The sequence below is a fragment of the Drosophila sechellia genome, chromosome 3R (assembly GCF_004382195.2).
Source record: "Drosophila sechellia strain sech25 chromosome 3R, ASM438219v1, whole genome shotgun sequence".
NCBI lineage: Eukaryota > Metazoa > Arthropoda > Insecta > Diptera > Drosophilidae > Drosophila > Drosophila sechellia.
In genome coordinates this window covers 7998448-8023034 of record NC_045952.1, presented here as the reverse complement: position 1 = coordinate 8023034, position 24587 = coordinate 7998448, and the positions used below count along the sequence as shown (strand labels likewise).

Here is a 24587-nt window from a genome sequence, read left to right as displayed (position 1 = left end):
CGTCGCACTGGCAACGCCGACATGAATTAATTGAATCCAAAATGGCTGAACATTTTTTGTACAGAAGAAGCGTCCAACGAGAGCAAACGCCGTGAGACCGTGTGTTTTCGCAGCGACTTACTCCAATAAAACCGCACTAAAAGCGCGCTCGCAGCGCGAATAAAGATTAGCAGCATCGTACGGACGAAATGCGGCACGAATCGCTGGAAAAATCGACGGCTAGACGGAAAAATAGCAGCGAAATTCGAGCGAACGTCGTGTATAAGTAAAACGAAAGTTGTGTCGCTCTGTGCGAAAGAGAGAGGGAGAACCCAATATTTTTGCAAGCCAGAAGTCGAAGGTGAAATTAAAATGCATTAGCCACCCAATTCACGAGAAGTCAACTACGAACAAAACACGGATCTTTAATTAAAGAATCAGCGAAAAATCGTTTGTGAACATCCATACAACCACATATCGTTGTTTTTGCCTGCTCTCGTGAAGTTCGCGTGTATTGGTGCGCGCGCTCTGTGTGTGTCTGTGTGTGCGTGCGTGTAAGCATTGGAATGGATTAACAACCCAACTAATTCCAAAACAATAATACCGCAACATAATCGCAATAGTCATGCCGTTCCAAGGCGACAGCTTTTAGGGAGTCAGTCAACCAAAAATCAGTTGCTATAATTAGCACGCCCACGTTTTGATTTCAACGATCGCCAGCAACCGCCTACGCGGTTAAATCGCAGGACTTCGCCGACATGGATATGGATTTGGAGCAGCTAAAGAACGACTTCCTGCCGCTTATCGCCGGGATCAAGCAGGAGCAGCTGGACGCCGTGCCCACGGATGCCCTGCCTCAGATGAGCACACCCAACACGGCCAGCGGAGCGCCAACCACCTCGTCATTGAGCTCCTCTTCGCTGAGTCTGAGCAACCCCTGCGACAGTGCCGAGAAAAGGGTATGTTGCTAGTCCGTATCACGCGTTCGTTACTTATAAGCTACCGCCAAGTTGAGGTTAGTAAAAGCCGCCTAATCACACGTGCTCTTGCGGCTGATAACAAGCAGCCGGCTCAATACACATAATCCCCTTTGTCTGCTCAGTGTAAACTTTTGTTTTGGTTGGATTTTGATGCGCTCGTGCTGCGTCCTCCTTATCAAGCGTTTCGAATCGAGTCTCGTGCAAAAAGCGTTTGTTATCTTTTTCCCAGGCCAAGGCAAACAAAGGCCAGCGTATTCACACAACCAAACAAACAGCGGGCAATGCAAGTGTTGTTGTGTTTCACTTTCACGGCCCAGTCCGAGATCTTACAGTGAGAAAAACGGCGTGCAATTTGCTATATTTTACAGTATAAATGTATACATTGTTTTCTATCAATTTAAAATTAATATGATTTAAAATTATACAGTTTTCATCTAAGAGATATCAATTAAGATGTGAGTAAGAAATGTGATGTTATCGAATGTTGAATAAACTTTAAAATTAGTGTCACTATGAAAAAGATTTAAGTTGTTATATAAAGAAATGGATAATAATATACCAACTTAATGCAAGAATTTCATTTAAAAAATTTATAAATTAAACATTAAATCTTAGCTTACTGATTGAGCAATTTTGTTTACTGTGTAGTGAGTTAGAGTCTCGTGCCGATGGTTCCCGATTCCCCTATGGGTGCGATCAGAGCAAGCTGCTTCTAGGTTGTCGCTACCTCGCTTTCAATTATGTGGAAGAGCTAAGTCAAGATGGTCTCTCCTCTCTTGCAATTGCAGATCAGCTGCAACTTGCAGTTGCCACTCTCCAGATGAGCGGCAAGGGAGTGTGTGTGGTTGTGTGTGTGCTCTCTACTTTTTTTTTGTTTGCTCTCCGTCGTGCTTGAGCTGCTCTTTAAGCTACAGTGGAACCTAAGTAGATCTTACCAGTGAAAGCTTGGATATAATTTTCCTAAAAAATAAAAAAATATTAATAATATTTTAATTACTGTAATCTAAAGAGTTCTTGAATTGCTTTAACACCTTCTTATTCATTTTCGTTGTATTACTTACTTACTGTACACCCAGATAAATTGCCCTAACTGACCTTCAAATATAATTTTGGGACATACACAATATGACTACCTTAATTTCAACGTAAATTGGTCAATTTTAAGTTTCTATAGATTTTATCACAACTACATCTAAATATATACATTTAACACTAACATTATGAATTAAAGTCAACGGCTAGTGATTACAATAAAACGAAATTAATGTTTTTCGCAAATGATAACCGCTCTAGATGACACTAATTGGTCACGATATTATATTATGTGTGCTAAATAAAACAAACACGTTTTCATGTATGTAATTAAAAATTCAAGCTCTAACTTTCTATGCATATGATATTTCTAGTTACGGAAGTCTGACTGTATGGAAGACTCAAACTTCTCCTGCAGCCGTGCAAATAAATGTTCGCCTAGAGTGGGCCTTTTCGAGTGGCCACTCTCTCTTGAACCCAACCAGGGATTGGGAATGACATGCACTCATTCAATCCGTCCCTCAATCATGCAAACGGTTGTGTTTGCTGCGGTCGTTGGGGGCACTCAAGACCCCAGACTCCAGGCCCAGTCCCTAGCCCCCCGCTAGGGGAGGGGGGAATCCCCTCCAGATCACTTAATGCCCATTTCTGATGCGGGCAAACTATCAAGTGGAAAGTACTTCGTCAAGGCAAGGTGTGGAGTTCAGAATGGATGATGATGGGGATTTCAAAGGAATAGGTTTTAGATTTCAGATTCGTAATTCTGTTAAAGATTTTCATACATACATGTTCCTAAATACAAAACAAGCTGACTTAAGAAACAGTGAAGCACGGAATGGTTAAAAATTTAATATGAAGGTCAATGAATTATTTATGATCCAGTAAGAATTATACGATCCTTTAGATTTTCTTTAGATTTGAATGCTAATTCTTCTTTCAACAGCATTTTTTCCTTTTCATCCGAGTAAATTATTCTAATTTATGCATGACTTTACAATACTAACTGTACCTACTCATGAATACATGGAATACATGATGTCGTTAAGTAACTTTTATGGGCAAAAAACAGAATTCGAATTTCTCAATAAAGAGAGAAGACTAAAAATTCACGTCTAATTTTTTTTCTATATATAGTAAACAATGAACTAGTAATTAATAAAGGTAACAAGCTCTTTACATAAAGATACCTCTTATATTAAACTCAAATGATTATTTATTTGTTTTTAATTAAAAGTAGCTTAAAAGGTTTTATTCATTCATAAACACAAGGTCTGCTTTTGTGGAGACTTTCTTTTTTACCTTTATACTTCCGATTCGGTAAAACACTCAAAATCACTGAAGCTTAACTGAAAAGAGAAACCTATTCATTTGCTCCTGTCAAAATGGCGGGCTTCGGCATTAAAAGTGACAGCTGATGGAGAAGTTGCCGCTGGCCGGCATCCATATGTCATCTCCAAAACACTGCACCTAAATGCATTTTCCTACCCTCCATGAGGCCATATTTAATACTCCCATAAATACGTATGTACGTACGCTTGTTGTACATATATATGCATGAAGTCATGTGTGTTACCCCATGCATGCGACAGGTTGTAATTAAATTGCTTGACATCGGAATAAATGAAAACCCAAAATCGTACGACGCCATTTTGTGTTAGATACCGACGAGACCCGAAACAAATTCTTAGAATCCGCCTTTAATGATGTACAATTAACTTTAATTTGATGAGAATATGCAAGCAAAGCAAAACGAGGAGAAGGCAAAGTGCCGATGGCCAGACGCCGGTGCTAGGAAACCCCAGCCCCCCAAAATAAAAGTCGTTAAATGCACAAAAAAGTAAAGTTTCTAATTAACTTGATTACCCTGCAATAAGGGCGGGTAGATCTTGGAAAATGACTCTCTTTTCACTTTCACTCACATTGGGATTTTAAAATGCTGGGATTTTATGGCACGTATAGTAAACCATCCCCTTTTTGATTCAATTGAGCGCATTTTGGATTAGAAATAATACTCTATAGGTGCGTGTCAAGAACAAGGTAATTGTGTCAAAGCCAATGTGTGCATTACGTATTTTCTGATTTAGTAATAGTATTCAATGTAATAATAGATATTCAACATATTTTTGGACAAGAGAGTTCGCTTTAGTCTATTCTCGTTACTAGTGTTTTGTTTTTGAGTTCGGGAAATGTACTACTATTCCCGAGATTTCTGCATATAAAGATCTTAAAAAAGATTATATGTATATTTGTTTTACTGTCTTCTGTTCTTTGTATTTGTTATATACTTATAATCTAATATTAATAGCTTTTTAGTTATATTTAGAAGAAAAAGTTTCTAACTCATTGTTAAGAAACGCTTAATGGGAACAACCCATGAAAACATGTTTTCTCTAAAATGTTAACAGCTGTATAACTTGAAAGGTGGTTCCATTTAGGGACGTCCTCCTGTTTATCCAAGATATACACATTTTAATTGCTTTTACGGGCAGTCGGTGGGCGTAAGGCCGCCCTAATCCATCCATCGACATCCAGTGCGTAATTAAAGTTGACTGCGACTGCGGGATCAGTGCGGATGGATGGAATCGGATTGGAACAGAAAAAGGGAATGGGAGTGGTGTAGTTGTAGGTGTAGATGTGGAGGTGGTGCTCGTTGGCAACATGTGTACGCTGGTCGCACTCCTGTGCGGGGATTAGGTGCTACACAGGACATAATCCGATCACAAAAAGCGGATTATAACGCACAGCAACAAAAATGGTGCAGTCGGGCGGCCGTGGCAAAGGGAAACCGAACTGACGCCACTTTAAAAGTAGAGCGTTTCTGTCAGTGGAGGGGAAATGCAGAGGGCAAAGTTTTATAAGCTGCATAAGTCCTGAGAAGCGAGACTGTCTGATTTCCTACCATCCTACGGCAACAGACAGCAGATGTAAGCAGATTTCTCAGCTGCGTCAGCTTGTTCAGCTGCCGCCTTGGCACGCCCCCAGATACGCCTACGCCCACGTTCCGGTACCATCCATATCGGTTGTAATATTGCTATTCCTGCAACTGGCGTCACGATTTTCGGGCCCCCTGCTGGCTGGGAAGTCTTACCGGTTTGTGTATCTACATCAGCGGGGAGTCGCCATTTTGGAAAACACTCGTACTCTCGTAGTTCGTGCACACTCCATCCCATCCATATATATGTACATATTATGGTGTATACGTGTCTGCTGATGCCATGCCCTCCGGGAGCAGGAACAATTGCATCGGGCACAAAAAGAACCGCAAACCGCATCAGCAGCAGCAACAGAAACAGCGGCTGTGACGGCTTTGGTAAGCTCCAGAGACCGAGGGCCACCGGCTCGTCGGACCAACGTAACCACAACGCCCTGCCCAGGCCACCGCCAATGCAACCCGACGCAACCCTCGACCGTCGTCTGCAGCAGCAGCATCGCTGGGGTCCAAAATCCGGGGACCAGCCGACAGCTCAGTCCGTTCATTAGTTTGCGGTTTCCTGGTTTCGTTTCGGTTGGCTCCACGTCTTTTGGTCTCTTGGTCCCCCCAGCAAAAGATTTTCAATACTGAATTTATGCTCGCAACATGATTGGGAGTAGTAATTATTATACCTTCCGTTCTGCAACTAGTCAAGTTTTCCCAACCCAAACATTGAGTTTGAGCACGAAATAGTAAAACTAGCCAAAGAGAATATCAAAACTAGTTTTCTTTCGGGACCAGAAAAGAAAATGGTGTTTTCTAAGTAGAAATACGGCGAAACTAATTAAGATAAGACTATCATTGTGGTTTGGGTTAGCCAATGCCAACCGTAGTCGAAACCAAATAGCAACTCATAATGTTATCATCCGACTTTCGCCCGTTTAGCTCGTCTGTCCTTCAATTTTGTTTATATTTAATCTGCTTCTTGCTTTTAAAGTAAACATTTCATTCTGCAAACAGCTGTGTAAATATACTACAAATTGCCAATTTTCCATACAGCTTATTAGATGTTAAACAGATTATGATTAACTGATAGCCTTGAATTAGTATTATAGAGCATTGAACAGCTACGCTATTTTGATCAGGGAGGTTCGGTAACTTCATCAAGGATCTAATCGATCAACCCATTTAACAAACGACCCTTGGCTGCCATTACAATCTCAATGAATCACTTTATTACTGCTCGTTGGATGTGTCATTCTCGGTTAGAAGTTCCACTTATCAAAGCCATTACGAATACAATAAGTCCCAACGGAAGGGTCTGTCAGATAATGACAGTTCGGTGAAATAGCAATTTTATTTACGTCAACCCAGTCAACTTACTTCGGTTAGGACCTGTATCAATTTTCTCATAAAATAAACCAAAACTTTTCTGTTCGTGCCATTTACGATTTCCATACAATTAAATCTTTACGACTGAAGCGATGTGGCTTGAGACATTCGAGCAAAGAAGCCAAACCGAAGGATACAGAAGTATAATATTTAATGAGTTCCGTCATAAACAGCCCCTTTTATGGGAAGACCTTAAAATACAGATAGCTTTTCAGATTTTCCAAAAAATATATATATTCGAAATATATTTTCTGGAAATACCTTAGGTATTTTACTTGAAAAATTTGGATATATGGTGAATGTATATATAAGGAATATATAATATATAAAAGGAAATTCCGAGTGCCATCAGTCTTTTTCACAATTGCAATGTGTGTGTGTGTGCGTATATCCGTAATCATGGTTTTTATGAAACCATTTCTGCAGAAATTTATATTTATGTACAGTACACATACTTTTTTGGTGGCTTAAATTGCGTTATGAAATGTAATGTCGGGTCATTAGGGTTTGTCCATTAGGTGGGTTTCGGATGGTTCACCACCCAGTTCGTGTTCCTCCAACTCCTGGGCGGAAATTGCAGCGACGTTGGCCGGATATGCCCGCGATTAAACCGAATGGCCAATGGTCCAAAATGGCGAAGCTTCTCTCGCTTCATCCGCCCTTTTCCATTGGTAGGAGATACGAATCGGATTTGAAGTGCTCCTAACGATTTGAAATTCGTATTTGGATTGGAATGCTTTTAATGCGTGTATGCGACGATTCTCGCTGCGTCTGAATACTTACAATTTTATTTATTTATTTATGTTGAACTCGCGGATTGGGTTTGTTTATATGGACATCTGGCGGTGGCCTCGCCATTAATATTTATCAGCTGCTGCACCTTTCCCGGCTCTGCAGCTCGGTTCCCTTGCTCGATGGCGTCGCATAAATCGCAGCAACTTTGGCCCGACACGCCCCTCGTACGCCCCGATTTTCTCTGAACTCGCTTGGCTCACAAGTTCCAGGTACAATCAAGTTTTTCGCTTTAATTATGGGGAGTATAATATATTTTATACGGCTCTATCTGCCGCCGTCTTCTTTGCTCCCTTTTCCATCTTTTCTACCAATTTATGGCGGCCATTTTGGAGAGGTGGTGTCTTTGAAATTTTAGTTTATTGCAAAGTCTCATAAATATTTCAAGAGCAAGTTTCTTCGTCTTCATCGCTCCCGCTCGATATATAAACCTGGCAAATTTATATTAGTCTGCGAGGAAGCAGGCATTTTATGAGGGGATGAAACAGAAATGTATCATGAGGTTCATGGACTTTGATGTGCCAGTCTGTCACCTGAGTCCCACTGCTCGGTGAAAAAGTTCTTTTGAGTGCTTTATGTATGTTCCATAAACACGATTGTTCACTGACTTGGCGGTGAGGCATTTATAGACCCAGTCAATTACGGCGGATTCATTTTATTCGATTACCAGTTGACCCTGATCCATTATTATCGGTATCATATTTGGATTCCCTAGTGCATTGTTCAAGCGCAAGGAATCTGGAATCTCGAATTTATGCACCCGCACCTACATATCTGGGAGGCATTTCCAATTTGATTACTTTGATCAGACTTAATGAACCGGCGACCATATCGATGGAGCATATCGAATGGATACGCCGTGCCCAAAACGAGTAACTGCGGCGAATGAACCTTGAATGGAAAGCGTAGCGAACTACAGGCAATTATTTTCCTTTTGCGTAAATTATACATTTAAATTAGGTGTTGGCATATTTCCCTTAAAGGTACTTGTTGTTCTACCACTTTTAGTCACGTATTACGGGCAGTCTGAATGATACATTGAGATTAGCCATTGTCCAAAATGTGTGCCCAGAAGAAAAAACAAGAACGTAATTAATTTTCTGCTTTTGTTGTATCAAAGGATTTTCCCTGCTGTCCGAGAGTTCAAAGTACATGTACGCACACATACACGCCCGTTGCCATCTGATGCCTGCCGTTTTGTGTTGTAAATTTGCAAAATAAACGAAATTGACGTAGGAGCAACAATAAACAAGTGATGGCCGGCCATCATCAACCGGCATCCAGCCGTCTGAAATCCGAAGAAACTCCAAAAGGACCAGCATCATTGGGCTTCATCTCTATCTGAAATCGCCATTTAACCAGCAGGACGACAGACCTCCCATGATGCACGTCTCATATTGCACTGATTTATGGTCCGGTCAGTGGGCGGTGGGGTGCGTATGTGGCATGAGTTGGTTGCCAATGGGGGGTGGGCAACCACCCAAAAGTGCAACACGAACGCTGCAACTGCACGTCGAACGACATCGACACACCCACCCACAGGCGCTCTAAAGAGACGGGCAGCATATTTTCAACTGTCCACAAATTGCATTTAAATAAAGCTTAATTAAATTTTAAGTCTACCTGAACTCTGGGTGACAAGGAATACATTTTATGAGGCCAGAACCACAGAATGCCAACTGGTGGGGATATAGTGGAATCCGATTGCGTGGGTTTATTGCACATAGGGGTTACTACTTTAAGTGAAACACAAACATATATTCTTATTTTAGTCGAGTCAATTTGGCCACGTCCATTTGTCCGTATAAACGTCCGTATGAGCGATAAAAGCTAGATAGCTAGCTATTTAGTTTAAAAGTCAGTTATACAGATAGATAGATAGCTAGCTAGATAGATAGCTAGATATAAAGATCGTTAGCTAGCTAGTTAGATAGCTAGAATCAAAGCAGCGCATATAGATATCTAGCTAGATAGAAAGATAAAAATTCAGCTAGATATAATAGTACCTAGAAAGCTAGCTAAATATTTAGCTGGAATGAAAGCAGCGCAAGTTGTTTGTTTCAGGAGTTAGTCACGATGTATCTGACACGCCCACAAGTCGCCCAAAGATGTCACGCCCACACTTTGAAAACGTTTTGAATTTTTTCATTTTATCATTTGTCATTTGCCCATTTCTATCAATATGTCAAAAACATTGCAAAAAACATTTTCGCCACGCCTACAAACCGCAAAAACGCTGTCACGCCCACAGTTTTCAAATGTTATAAACATTTTTTCGGCAATTTCAATGGATATCCGTGCGGTATGGGTGTTTGTGTGCGCTGAGTGGGTGTGGCAGTGGCAAGAAAAATAAATTTTAATTTAAAAATCTCCATTTTTGGACTCCCCTTGGGGGGAGTCATGGTGGGCGTCTCAATGTGCGTGATTATGTTGAAATATTTAGATCTTAAAGTTCTTTTATTACCTCTTTTACCACGAAATTACTGTTCTTTGTAAGTAGATGGTCAGCTAGTTTTTTGAAAACAAAAGCATTTCTGGATTCCCATAGTTCCATCCGTTTTTGTTTTGTTTTCACTGTTGAAATTAAATCTAAATCAAGTCTTTTCAGTTACCAATTAACAAGCTTTGTCCGTGCTGCTTATCTCCATCTAAACAAAACGATTCTGTCATTTATTAAAGTGTCAATCACATTTTCCGATAGACTTTTAATCACCTGCTGCTTTTTAATCACCGGCTGTTTTTTTTTAACCCGACTATAGCTAAGTGCAAAGCGTCGTAGGATCGATTCAGTGGATCTGATTTCGAACAGTTTCTCTATGAATGGGTTTTTCTTTGGGGAATGCCTTCGCCATATCTAAAGATCTCCGTCCTTTGACACAGGGGGGAATTCTTTCTGATGGAGGGCCGTGAAGAACTTAATGGAATTATGGTGGTCTCAGAAAATGGATTTTGAATGTGAAATGTGTCGAAAAGTTGTCAGTTTGTACTTTTAACCGATTCTGGTCTTGTGACAGCGTGAAACCTGTGAAAAAAAAGGGAAAGGGGATTGTGTGCGAGTGAGAGGGCGTGTGGCGCGAACGGTGGCGAACTGCAGTTGTGGAACTTCTTTCATTTAATTTCAGCAAAAAAGTTTTCTGTGTGACTAACGAGACTGAAACTTTTTCGAAAATATATTTGAAATTAAATTTGGCCAAAGCCTCTTAAAGCCCGTTGCCAAGCCAATCGGAAGATGGGTGGAAGTTTGCTGTGGAAAGCGGGGAAAACTTTTCACAATTTACTTTCATCAAAATTACATCAATCATAAATGCACTCATTCAGTCGTTGTCATGTCGCCATTCCATCAATTCCCATTTCTAGAGCTTCGTGCGGATGCTTTTGTGTGTTGTTGCCACAGTCTAGTTGCCATTTCTGTTGTAGTCGCTCTTGCTGGGCCATCCTTTCAACAATTTCTAATTGAAATTGATTTAGAGTTATTTTTGCCTTCGACTTTTTTCCCTCTGTTTGGGTTTAGCCTCGTGCGAGCGTGCTGTTTTTCAATGTGCGTGGCAAACTAATGGTCTACGTGATCGGCGGCTTTTTGTATAATGGAGGAAAATGCCAAAATATAATGGGTTTAAGATGAAGCTTCGTTTTCTCTTATTTTCAAGGGAATTGCTTAAATTATCAAGAGCTAGGCTTTTATAAATATATCAACTATCTTTAAAGGCCTAAACAAATTTGAATTAACAGGATGTTGATATTAGAACCCAAACCCAAGTCCGCTTCATTTTCCATTTGAGCGACTTTCTTGATTGAAAAATCTATTAATTCGCATTACTTGCAGAAACAGATTCTTTAAATTCTTGCCACATGTTGCCCGCCATTTATTCGGATGGGATGCTACGGACATAGACATATACACACATGTTTTAATGGCATATAAATATATGTACATACATACATATATGTATATGCATCGCTTTGTAGGTTCGGACCGAGAAAACAAGTTTGCTACCCGCTTCCAGTTGCGTCAAGTCATTGCGATGCGATGGAAACATGGGGGTAGCAGCTGGTTTTTCGCCACATTTATAATGGCCTGCTCTCTGGGCCAGTGCCGCGGGTCTTGGGCAACTCTAAGTGGGTTGCGCGGCACCGATCCGAACCGCCGAACACTATCCGAACATAGCCGATCCACGTCCGATGCCAGACCGAACCGTGGCGAGAAACTGGCGGGGATGGGGACAGGCCCATGATGAATGGCTTTCAAGTGGGACGCAGCCTTCTGAGCACCGAGACGCCTCCACGCCGACACGCCCTGCACACACAGCTCCACTGGCCAGCCGCCCACTTACAATGTACGCCAAAATTATAGTTGTGGGAGTGTACGAAAAGCAATAAAAGTATGAGTTTCAATGTATCACTTGTTTCATAGATTTTACGTCAGACAACCTTGTATATTCCGAAGCTCACTGTTTTGTACACATGTACACCTCCTTAAATTGTAAAGCTCGGATTATCAAGAAAGCGATCGAAAACTAGTTAGTCATCGGACAGATTGCTTTAGTTCCACAAATACGCGGCTTACTTATTTAGACACTGCAAAAAAAACTTTTTGCCAGGTGTGGGGTTCGAACCCACGCTCTCTCACGAGAACCAGAGCTTAAATCTGGCGCCTTAGACCGCTCGGCCAACCTGGCTATGTGTTTTCCTTAATTCGAAGTACAATATACACAGAAAGGAAATAAAATTGTATATTATTCAGTGCTTTTAACCTTTTGAACCCCGGTTTTTATGTGCTCAAAAAGTGTATAATGACTGTTCCCTCCTAGACATTCAGTTCGCGTTGTGTATATGTATACTCTACAAGTTGGGTTAAACATATTACGCTAACCGCAACTGTACTTGCCACAAAATGGATGTTTCTTGTATGATTTATGAGCGCCCGCCGAGTCGTTTCGAAAGTAGCGAAATGAGCTTGCTCTGGAGAAAACTGAGGCAGGCGAAACTTTCTTTCGGACGGAAGATGGATCGCCGGATCGACTCTATCCTCGACTGGGATCCATGTGCTAAAATAATGTGCACTGCACTTACACCCAGCCAGAATCCCCTTCGTTCACCATCCCCCGCCCCCCCTATGCCGGCGTTGCAATGTCCGGAGTCGAGTCCGGATTTCGGTTCTCCTTCGGCCTGTCGTGGCGCATTCATCAATGTCCGTGGCGCTTCCGTTGGTATATGTATTCACTGTACTTTGTACACTGTGGGGCTGCATGTAAAACACTCGCACACCAATGCAACAATCTTTATCGAGCACAAACATAATCAATCAATTGGATTTATGTGCTCCAACTGAAGATAAAACTAATCAATCTTCGCCCAGCGACATTCGGAGACAGAGTTGGGGACGCCCGGCAGTGGAGGCCATGGGGAGACGTTGGTTACGCTTCGGAATCCGAGTTTACAGCTCCAGCTCCAGCATCGGGCACAATTTATTTTTCAGCCCCTCTCAAAAGTGGTTGCTATTAATTGTAAAGAAGTTTCGAGGCTGCGACGTTGAGAGTTGATCTTGGCCACTTGTGTTGAGTAAATGTAATTTCCGGTCTCAAAGTTCGAGTGCAGATAAGCCTCTCTGCCGATAAGGAGAATGGCTTACATAACTCATTAAAACGAATTGATTAATCTTTCTTTAGACGCTTAAGGTAGTTGCTAGGTAGAACGTTTTTGTCAAGTTTGGAAATTCCACTCAAAAACTATATTAACTTACCGTACAATAATAAATTTAAATAATCGTCTCATACGTCAGAAGATAATATTTCGGGAATTACGCTCATAAATCGTTCGTCAGCGTTATCTTGGTGGAGAAAGATAAGATAAGATAGGGTCCCTATATTAGGCGCAGTGAAAGCACTGTCCTTCAATGACCTGGGCCTTCTTTAATAGCTTAATAGGCTATAATCTTTAATATAAATTATCCGGGGTAGGCTTATCTAAAAATTAACTGTCGATTGAAGGACTACTTTGAATAGAGGTTTTTAAACATGTATTCATGATATGTTGCAGAAACAGGTAGTATATTTAAGTTAGTAAAAATGAATCAAAAAACAAAAACTAAATTAAATTCACTTGAATGAAAACAGATTTGTAACGAATGCCTTTTCCTTTTTTTCTATTGCAGTCGGAGTCAAACTCTTCGGCATCAGCCAAGTTCACCCTTTTCAAGTGCGTTTACTGCGCTCAACTCCTCGGATCCAACGATCGACCCAAGCTGCTAGAATGCCTTCACGTGGCCTGTGCCCAGTGCGTGAGCACCAAGTTCTCAGAGCTGGACCGTTCCCTGCCACCATTGATCCATTGTCCGGTATGCGACAATGCGTCGCAGCAGGAGTTCATCGTGGACAACCAGTTCCTCATTGAGCAGTGCACCGCCGGAGACAGTGGCGATGGGGTCGGTCATCTGGGTCTGACTGGCGAGGGTCAGAAGAGCTCCGCTGCGGCGAGCATCCAATGCAGCAGCTGCTCCGATGGTGCGGTGGCCACGTCGTGGTGCGTTGACTGCTCGGAGTATATTTGCGACAGTTGTGTGCAGGCTCACCAGCGCCTGAAGATCACCAAGGACCACACGATCAAGCCCAAAGACGAGGCCAACAACGAGCAGCTGGCCGGAGCTGCCGGGGTGGACAAGCTGCACATGTGCCAGTTGCATCCGCAGGAGAAACTTTCGCTGTTTTGCGAGACCTGCGACAAGCTCACTTGTCGGGATTGCCAGTTGAGCGACCATCGGGATCACAAATATAAGTTCGCGCACGAGATTGCCACGGAATCACGACAGGCGCTGTCCACACTCGTTTCCGAAATCAACTACAAACGCTTCCTTCTCTCCTCGGCTACCAAGGTGATCGATGACCGCCAACAGCTGATCCACGACAAGAAGAAAGACCTTATCAAGGAGATCACAGCCATGGCGGTAAAGATCACCAATACGGTCAATACCCGAGGCAAGCAGCTAATCATGAGATTGAACGAGGTGTGCGACAGTAAACTCAAGGTGCTGGTGGAAAAGAAGGAGACGCTGCAGTTGCTGTCCGACAACACGGACCACTGCATCGATTTCATGCAAAACGCGCTGGAGAAGGGCAGTGATTTCGCCATCCTCTCGAGCAAAAAGTCTTTGGTGCGTCACCTGCAGAAGCTCAAGTGCCAACGGGCGGATATCCCAAATCCGGAAATCCCAGTGCGCATTCAGGTGCAGCTTAACCAGGTTTCCGATCTGCAGAAAGTAATCTCGCAGCTGGGCATCATCATCGTCGATGGCAAACCGTATCCGCCAACGGCCTCGCCCAACGGAACCCCCCAGCCACAGCACCCGCCGCGCCAGCCTCCCAGTCCGAACATGGCCCCACCCCTGCGCCCTGGTCTTCCACCCGGAATGCCCGCTGGCCTCTCGCCGAACGGACCGCCCGTCAACTTCGGACCGCAGAACGGACCGCCGCTCTACAGCAATGCTGCCCAGCAGCAGTTCAACAATCTGTCCATGAGTCGCTCCTTTCCGGGTGACGGGTCAGGTAAGGGTATGAATGATTTTCATTTTTATTTCTTTATTAATACAAAGCTAACAACTTTTGTTCCTTAAATATTAATGTAAATAATTTAATGGCCATTAAGACATGAAAGATGTGATTGGTTTTTATAATAACAAAAAAGATCTCTAGGGAGTTTTAACTTTCGACGAAGTTTCTCGTTATTTCAATAATTTAGTAATAGACCAACTGCACGAAGAAGCTAGCCTGCTTTCCCAAAAAGACGCTACCTTCTTCCAGACAGCTTTGTAATGGAATTTTGTCTGTGTTGCAGTTCGCTTCGGGGGAATGCCGCCAGTGGGCATGCAGCGACACGGACAACCGCACGTGAGCTCCTCCACACATCCGCAGAATATGGGTAAGTGCCAAAGGAGGACTCTGAGGTACCAGGCTAGGTGGAAAATTAATTTTCTGTTCGCGCAATTTCAGACATCAGCCTGCGGGGCCTACTGAACAACCAGACAGCGCAGAGCCCGAATGCCCACATGGCATTTAATGGACCGCCCAGCTATCCGGGTGGGCCGCAAGGAGCACCGGCTCCGGCCCACCAAGCGATGGGCCCGCAGATGCGTCCGCATTTCATGCCCGGCCAGCAGGGTTTCTCGCAGGGCGGTGGACCCGGAGGCGGTCCGCGGGACGCCAACTTTATGAACAACAACGCGCGCTTCCAGTCGCAGTATCAGCGTATGGCCAACCACGCTCAGCAGGCAGCGGCTGCGGCGGCCATGGCCGGAGCGGCGGGGGGCGGAGGCGGCCAAATCCCTTCGCCGGGTGCACTGCAGCGACCACCGATGATGTCCAATCCCATGCAGAATGTGAGTGCCATGCAGAATGTGAGTCTTTAAAGTAGAACTTTCGTAATAGTTAGAGCGGATAACTAATCTTTCACTTTTATTTTGTTTCTTTGGTTCACAGTCGTTGGGGTTTCATGGGAGCCAGGCTGGCTTTAATACCGGCCCACCGCAGACCTCCCCGCAGTTAGGCGGCGGCGGCATGCACAGCCTGGCCAAGTGGCACATCCCGCAATCCGCACAACAGTCGAACAGTGAGTAATTGAATTAAACTCCTCAAACCCAATTGATTTACTGTATTTATGTAAATTCAAATTTGTTTTTTCAAATGCTTTCGTCAAGATTTTCTCATTACCCATCAAATATTTTGCGTTTAATTTTAGTGTGTTCGCAACAAGGTCCCCTTTTGCCTTTTGCGAATGGCCGCCAGACATCGGAAAATTTTAAAATCTCACTCAAATCTCCAAACACGCTCAAAAATAGCACCCCGCCCAGCCTGGGGGGCGGTGGTGCGGGTCACCAGGGCCACGGAAACGGCTCCTCCAGCGCCCAACTGAACGCAGCAGCTCTGGGATTGGGGCCAGCCGTTTCGATACTCTCAAACGTCACCTCGACGAATCCAAAGACGCCCAGTCCCAGCACCCATGAGGTGGGTCTATATATATTGTTGTTTTGAATGCCATTCGCTAATCTCTTTCTCATCAACAGAACACTAAGGACTTCACCGAACCCATTGATAAGGTGCGAGATGACTCGATTAACGATCTGATTGCAACCATAGCCAAGCTGGACTCGAATGGAGTGCAGGTATTGCCGGAGGGTCGGACAAAGACCACCTCGCCGCAGGTGCACAGCTCGACGGATCTGTCCAACACACAGGAAGGTAAGTTCACTCACCGTGGTCCGCCTGCAAATGCTTCATGTGCGTGTGGCGTTGTAGTTGCCAAATCTCATTTTCGAGTCTTATCCAAACGGTGGAGGAAATCAATTTGTTTAAGTCCTTGAGTGCTTGTTACATACTTGTGTTTCAACCATCAGCCCTTAATCCGCTTTAGTTTTAGATGTTTTTGGTGAAGGTTGAATACTGATTTGTGTGGAGTCTTGTTTGTGGTTGGGAACGCTGCGGTGCATCATTACCATTAGTTTTGCTAGCTGGCTTACCAAATAAAATTCTAAAATTCTCATAACTTTGCTCTCTTTATTTCTATTTTCAAAATAAACTCGATTTCCAAATAAAATCCAAACGCGCGCCATAAACGAATGACACGAATAAATTACTAACAATTAAATCAATTCCAAACCAACACTCAAACCAACTCGTATTAATCAACAACAACAATGCATACACGACACACCCACATGAACACACACCCGAACCATGAATGCGAACCAAAAACTAATCATATCAGTTAATAATAAAAACGAACAAAAAGATGATCCCAACGAGGACTGGTGCGCCGTCTGTCTGGATGGAGGCGAGCTGATGTGCTGCGACAAGTGTCCGAAGGTTTTCCACCAGAACTGTCACATCCCCGCGATCAGCTCGCTGCCGGACGAGAGCGAGAGCTGGCAGTGCCTGCTGTGCGTCAACATCAAGGAGCTGACTAAGACGGAGGGAAGTGAAAAGAGCTCATCCGGCGAGCTAAGCGCCCTCGAGCTCCGTATCCTGCAGCGCATCTGCCTAGAGTTGTACTGCCAGTACGAGCAGAGTCTCAACTTCCGGGAGCCGGAGTCGCCAGCCAATACATCCTACTACGAGATTGTTTCCAGGTAAATTATAGCGAGAATTCTTTACATGAGTTATTGATTAAGAGTATATGTTGAAATTATATATTATAATATTTAATTGTCCATTGCAGTCCCATGTCACTAGACGTTATTCGCACCCGCCTGGATCCATCCAGTCCGAATCACTACAAGGACATTGCAGGCTTCGTGTCCGACGTACGTTTAATATTCTCCAACACATACCTCTTTTACCAGGTGAGATCAACAGGAATACTATCTGGTTTGCCCTCCCTACTTATGCGCTAATTATTGACTAGGAGGACACGAAAACTTACTCCAATGCCAAGTACTTGGAAAACTTCTTCGAGGAGCAGCTGGCAAAGTGGTTGCCGCAATTTGAGGGCACCAAGCCGCAGGGTAAGCGAAATACCTCAAACTCGCCGGCGCTATTAGGTTTGAATGCAACTGGTTCGCCGTCGCCCATCGAGAACGGACGGAAGAGCTGCGGCTCGGCATCATTGGGTGACAGCGATGGTGCCTGCTTGCCGGCCAAGAGGGCGAGACGCTCGGCGCACGAATAGAACGAGCTAATGCCCGGCGGGAAGGGCACAGATGGGGAGCAGCCGGCGGAGACGGGTCAAGAACGTCGCCAGGAGGAGCAGCAGCAACTGCCCGCGTTCCTAGAGGAGATGGACCTGGAGATGCCGCTGCGGCCGCACAGCCTGGGCAGTAGTGTAATCCAAGAGAGCGCCGATTATGTTCTTCAGTTATTGCACGCGTACGCCGCAGCCTTTGGGCTGTAGATGCACATTTCCCTTACTCCGCTAAGGTAGAGTTCGTTGTTTTCAATGACTAATCGATCCGTAGGCTTGCCCCCACAATCGTGAGACACACATACATCTAAGGAACTAGACCTAAAAATGCAGAGGTGCCCGATGAACTTTAGTGTCTGGAAATATTTAAAAACTCAGTTGTAAATAGTAAAACCAAGCCAGTCATTTGATATGATTTTATTTTTAAGTACAATGGAATAAATTGAATCCCCTTGGGCGAGAATTGAATTGAGAATTGAAATGAAATATGTTTAGCTACATTTTAAGTGTTGAATATCCATAAACATTGATATAAATATAACTATAAATATGTATACCTTTCTTTAGGGATCCACTAGAGATTAAAAGTAGGTGTAAGTGTTCAAGTTCGAGTGAAATTGTCATCCTTGTTTCACCGATTTGTGTTTGGGATGGAACCCGTTCTAACCAATCTTTGTTGGAATTGTATTTACTTTTGTGATAGCGAAAAACAATAAGATGAACAAATTACCGTTTATTAATATATATTATTATTACCATTAAATTAAACAATGTGGCAAAGTTCTACCATTATTTCGAATTTGACATGTACGATATTTATTGACTATTGACCGCTAACCATCCATCGGTAGAATCTAATTAGGACGCTCATGTGCAGCTCCCTAAGCTCCTAAGCTCACCCCAAAAAAACAGCATACATTCGTATACCACTTAAGAAGACACTTGAAATAAAGTTAGCTGCATTCTAGCCCTCTAAGTTTCGCAGATGAATCAAACCCTTAAATTACGAGTAAGCAAATTAAATGTTTGAATATCAACAGTAGATGTAAGGAGTGACTAGCTCTATTTATTACCAATCGATCGGCGGGACACGACCTCCGCAAGCATAAGATGTACATAAATATTTCCGACAAAGAATCTACTTGTCATATATATTTATATAAATATATATGTACGTATATCTTTAGCCGACCGTGTATGTAGTTTTTTATAATGCCGGATCGAAACTAAAATAAAACCAAATCAGCCAAGGTCGATATTTTCATAAATGTTTTCAATGCAAGACACAAAGATCAGACACGAACAGAATTAAAACTGGACAACTACAAGAATATATTACAATCGGACGCTAAAACGTCTGCTACTCCTAATGCCGCCACAATAGGGAATATATAGGGGCGCAAAAATATTAATGAAATTATATAGCCATGCATAAATGTTTGTACGACGTGCTCGATTAGCGGACGTTGATGTGTGCTAGCTATCCTATTGCAAAACACGAGAAAAGCTAAGTAGATCATGCAGGGTATCTGCTAATGTTTGTATGATAAATGTGAAACAATGAAATTATTTTATCTGTTTTAGCCGTAAGTTTTACGATAACTAAAGATTAACCACTGTATATGAATGTACTACTTACTATCGAGTGGATTATGAAATAATAAAAAACTTCCTGTAACGTCTCGCATATCATTTATATGGCAAAGAATCCGTCCTCTCGCAGATATTGCTCCTCGCTTTGGGGCTACAAGAGAAACCTCTCGTCGATGAGGGTCTTGCGGGAGATGTTCCGTCGCACCCAACGGCGGAACACTTGGCGCAGTAACTGCAATGGATTATTTATTAATTATTTTGTTTAAAATAATCAGTTTTAAATTATTATCCTACTATGTTTAAGCCACAAGCGCCAGCAGCTGCAATCAATAAATTAGAGGTCATCAGGAAGATCGACAGCACCAAGAGGAGTTCCAGGACAAAGATATGCAAATGGTTACCCAAGAGGAGAACGCGGGAGAAGCTGAACGAATCGTCTATGTAGAAGGTACCTCTGTCTGAAAATTTAAATGGATTTAATACATAAAAGAGAAACTTCGAATTAGGCACTCACTTTCCGTGATGTAGTTGTCTATTTCGCAGTTCAGCAATTGCTCTACAAACGACTTCTCCTTAATAATGTAATCCATGTCCTTGATGGCCTGTCACAAATATAAATATACCATCTTAATCAGGGCTTACAAACAGCAAAATAAATTGAGCTTTATTAGTTACTTGGTCTCTAGATTCTAGATCTTTAAGTATTAGAATCTGTATGCTTAGTCTTTAATGTCTAGCCTTTTAAGATCCTCAGATCTCAGATCTTATACGGACAGACGGGCACGACTGGATAGACTAGTGGTAATTCTAGCTAGTAATTCTTATCAACCTGTTACATACTTTTCAACAAATCAATTATACACTAATACTTTACTTGAAATGTGTATAGTAACTAAGTTATTTGCGTTTGAAGGTAAACTTTAAGCTCACATGGTCGATAAAGGCGCAGAAGAAGCGATTTACGCTGGCATACGCAATGGAGGTGCGTTCCATCTGTCCATCGATGCTCGGAACGATGTCCTTTTGGTAGAGCATGGTCTGCGAAAGGGTGCCGGTTAGACTGCGCTGGAAGGGAAGGAGCAGTCGCTCCAGGTAGATGCTATAGTAAAAACACTATGTTAATTATTATCCTCTTGGGAGTAGAATCAAAATCTTACTGAAGGTTTCTGGGAGGCAGGATGACGTACGCCTGCTTGTCCGAGTCCATTAGCAATCCTCGTCGCCCGCACATGGTCTGGGTCCTCTGCAGCTGCAAAATCATCGAGGACATATCCGTATCGGCAAAGCCGTGCGGGGATCGTCCGTGGATGTAATAACCAAATCCTGGCTCCGTCAGTGAGAACAGAGAAATGTTGGCCAGACTGCACAGATCGATGAACTTCTGGAGGGGATTGGCTACAAATAGTTGGTGGCCTATTATCTGAAGTAGATATGTGAGCAGATAAGCTGCCGCTATTAGGCAGCAACGTAGGAAAATGTCACCCTTGGTAAACCTCTCCAGGAACTGATAGACAGCGATGACCACAAATACCTGACCCAAGGTGGAGTACTTCTGGGTCACACTAAGGCGAATCCAGGCATTGGCCGTAAAGAGAACTCGCCAGGCGGAGACGCTGCTCTCGGCCACAAAGGTGCGCACGCTAGAGCAGAGAGAGGAGCTGTCCAGATTCAGGCGTTGTCCCTCGCAGCTGCTCCGCGGCCTTTCCCAGTCGATGAGGAACAGTTCCAGCTGGCTGGAGCGCCACAGCTGGACGCCCAGAAAGAGGAACTGCAGCACAAAGGCGGTATAGAGTAGGATTTTCAGTAGTCGAGGATTGGAGGCCTGCAGCAGCAGGAGCAGCAGAGTAGTCGCCAGCAGAGCATATGCCACATTTCCGGCCAGCTGCAGAAGAAATTCCATAAGACTGCTCATCTGACAGAGGTCCGCCTTTCGTCTTCTTCTCAAATTCTGGAGACGCAAGGCAGCAGCTGCAAAGGCCAGCAAAAGGAGCAGCGGCAGCGCCACCTCCAGTATCAACCAATCCCAACCACGCTTAACTTGGTCGTAGCTAATCCTCAGGCTGAATGGGTACAGTTGGGAGAGCGATGTATTTCCCGATCCCATCTCTATGTGTCGGTATCGCAGGCGAATGAGTGGCAGACCCACTCTATCCGGCTGATCCTTGTCCAGCGTATAACGAATTTCGATGTCCTCCACATATCGCAAGGAGTAATATTGCTGCAGCTTGTGGGCATCCTCGTACCGCGGCATGGTCTGGTGAAGATGATTATCCCGCGGCGAGGCGGAGATCAGCTGGAAACGCTTCACCAACTGCCACTCCTCTGGCTGGGTTCGCTGAAGTGATGAAGAATTTACGGAAGTGGGATTAACTCCTTTCCAATTGAGTACACCACACTCCTCACCTGGTTTTCCGGCGTCAGGGTCTCAATGAGTACAGGTAGCTGGTGAAGCAGATACTGCCAGTTGCTGCTGAAGTTTAGGAACACGGTGAGGAACTCGTCGTTGTGCCGCTGGTTGGCCAGGTCAATGAGACGCTCTAGGGTCAGCTGGCAGGATACCTCCGACTCACTCTTGGGTAGCGCCACTCGGAGGCTTGGTGCCTTCTGCTGGCACATGTTAAGCATCTCCGGATGAAAGGCACCCCACCGTTTGAGTCCGCCATCTAGGCCAAATGTGGTGCTAAAAAGTCGCAGCTCCTTGCGATCCGGCAGCTGAAGCGTCTTCGAGAGCAGCTCCTTGGTAACCCGACCCTTCTTGTAGAACAGGAACGGCTGCAAGGATCGCACCTGCTCGCCGGAGTGAGCATACTTCATGACCACATCAGAAACTTGGGTAAGCAGGAAGGCGCTGCAGGGTGAGTGCTTTTCCAGGGAGAAGTGCGAGAGCACGCACAGATTGGCCAGCTGCTGGCAGGCGGTATCGTTGCGCAGAGTCAGGCAGAAGAAGGCCACGAACTTGAGCTCACCAAAGCGGCTGGGTACACTGGAATCCGGCGTGGTAGTGGCCTGCCAGAAGGCGTTGTAGTGCAGATACGGACGGAGCAGGGTACTAGCCAAGCAGAAGTCCTGATACCGGAAATTGTGCGTCATATCGCAGGAATGGCAGTCTCCCGCTCTGCTCATCGGATTTGTCTGGGTCAGTATGATGCCGGAAATGAGTGGATGCACTGGCAACTGGCTGGCAAAGGCCGCCGTGGAGTTCAGATACCGATAGCTGCACTGGTTGGTAGGTCGGGGCTGGGGTAGCCACACCGAAGTGCAATTGTCGCTCCTGTCCGGAGTGCAAATCTCATCGCAGGTGGGCCACGTCTTGCCGCGCTCAAAGATCGACAGATGACCAGCCGGGCACTTGCAGGTGAATTCTGGGAGGGCAATAAACAAGAAGCTTTTATTTCAGTAATATAAAAAACTTTTTTCTAGCCATATCCTATATACATAGATCTATCCTATGATCAAGGATTGAAAATGTACGTAAGCTAGTCTTTTCATTTTGTCACAATTGTCAATCGTTTTAAGGGATTATTTATAAAAGCAGTATACAACTTTTAAATCAATTCAAAGTGAAATTAAAAATGTTATACTGTTTTTATATATATACCCTTAAAAAGATTCAAAATTGTAACAATATGGTTAGTTATTTTACACTTTCAGTAAAAATATACATGATTACAAATACTTCTACTTTACTTATTAAATCAAACAACTAGAAATCATTAAATTAATCTTTAAAAAATTCGAATAGTTTCATTTGTATTAGTTCGTAAAGTTCGTATTTAACTTAATATTAAAAATTGATTGTTTATAGTATATATTATTTCCTTTTCAAGTGTGAAGTTTGCAAACTGTGCTAAGTGACCAATACTGATGTGAATAAATCTTGAGTATTCGAGGTCAGTGACCTTTAAAAAATGTATATATCGCAAAAAAGCCTTGTCGCTTTCAAAGAAGATTCAAAACTCGTTTAAAGACAATACCTTAAACCAATAAAAAGTTTAAATAACCTAATTAATATATATGTATAACAGCTCTTTTACAGGTGGAAATTAATATTTTTCCTTGAGTAGCATGCAGGTCCTTGCCCCTTCTCTTGACACCCCTTTGGGTTCTGTTTGATCAATACTACCACTCACTGTCGGGTTGCAGTTTTCCTTGAACCCCATCTCCGCCGGCGACCTCATTGCAGGGCACACAGTCGAATAGGTTGAGGTTGTAGAACTCGTTCTTGAGGCACTGCGTCGGATTCTGGAAGCGAAAAGTGTGCGGCGTTGGCACCTGTGAGGGATTTGTGGTCGCGGTGGTCAGCGAGCAGATGGTCACTGGAATCCAGAAAAGAGCACAACACCAGTTGATAGTTCGGGAGAAGCACCTCATCCTCATCCTCATCCTGTTCTGATTTCAGGAGTCGCTGCTCGCTCTTCAATATTCGAAAGGGTACTGAATTCCCTGGAGCGATTGCAGCTGCAATTCGGAAGGCGCCCAGGAAGGCAAGTAAACAATTGGACTCGTGGATGGAGTGGTGTTGCTATAGCTACCCAACCCTTATCACCATTATCCGGAGGGTTGGCTCAGGTGCTTACTCCCTCTCGGCCGAATGTCCTGTGACCAGGAGGCCACCTTAAGTGTAATGAGTCCTCGAGACCTCTTACCTGCTGGGTCTCCTTTCGTATTCCAGCACTTTGCGTGCTCAAAATTGTGATTGCCATCATTATTAGTTACTTTCTTAGGATTTTGCATACGATTTGTAGGTATGTAAATATGGAAGGACTATTTTAGAAATTAAATCCTACGTAAAGGAATTATTTGTTGGGTTATTTAATTAATTGTTCTCTCTAAAGAGACCATTTGGGTAGTCCATTCTTTTGCAAAACTACGTTTAACATTTTTTAAATGATTTTAAATGGTTTTTGAAAAAAATAAAATAATTAAGATAATAATAAATAATAAAATAAAAATAAATAAATAACTAGATCACAGCTTTCAATTCACGTCTAAAATGTAACTTTTAAATAGGATATAATATATTATATAAGCTTTTACTAATTTTTGTATTTAAAAAAACAAACAGATTTCAAGCACAATTTTTTATTAGCTTAAAAAATAGGATTTGGCCGTTAGATACATTTGAATTCGAACTCTGCGAAAGCTAAGAATATTGAATGTTTAGTACAAATCTTAAACAGTTGCACAGAAGAATATCTATATGCATTAAGTAAATGTTTAAACGCATTAACAATATTTATGTT

General features: G+C 43.3%; 2 protein-coding genes and 1 non-coding gene across 9 annotated transcripts; 1 reads left to right on the top strand and 2 right to left on the bottom strand.

Annotated features, from left to right (window-relative positions):
• The first annotated feature begins 40 nt into the window (after positions 1-40).
• LOC6619243 (transcription intermediary factor 1-alpha) lies at positions 41-19429 on the top strand. 7 transcript variants are annotated; one of them, XM_002043426.2, is made up of 10 exons: positions 41-938; positions 13238-14624; positions 14914-14997; positions 15069-15472; positions 15555-15684; positions 15814-16079; positions 16139-16313; positions 16840-17200; positions 17290-17413; positions 17476-19429. In XM_002043426.2, the coding sequence occupies exons 1-10, from the start codon at positions 738-740 to the stop codon at positions 17737-17739; spliced, it is 3396 nt and encodes a 1131-aa protein (XP_002043462.1). In that variant the 5' UTR covers positions 41-737; the 3' UTR covers positions 17740-19429. The 7 variants fall into 7 exon arrangements, with proteins under 7 accessions (XP_002043462.1, XP_032579288.1, XP_032579291.1 ...); XM_032723397.1 differs by having other exon boundaries at positions 13238-14630; positions 15069-15454; XM_032723400.1 differs by having other exon boundaries at positions 738-938; positions 16864-17200.
• Trnal-uaa lies at positions 11679-11762 on the bottom strand. Its single transcript has one exon. It is a non-coding gene; the product is annotated as a tRNA-Leu (tRNA).
• Positions 19423-23781, bottom strand: LOC6619241 (meckelin). The gene is made up of 7 exons (XM_032723402.1): positions 23475-23781; positions 21748-22706; positions 20502-21679; positions 20275-20443; positions 19859-19946; positions 19639-19802; positions 19423-19576 (listed from the first exon to the last, which is right to left on the bottom strand). The coding sequence occupies exons 1-7, from the start codon at positions 23725-23727 to the stop codon at positions 19496-19498; spliced, it is 2892 nt and encodes a 963-aa protein (XP_032579293.1). The 5' UTR covers positions 23728-23781; the 3' UTR covers positions 19423-19495.
• Between the last annotated feature and the right edge of the window lie 806 nt (positions 23782-24587).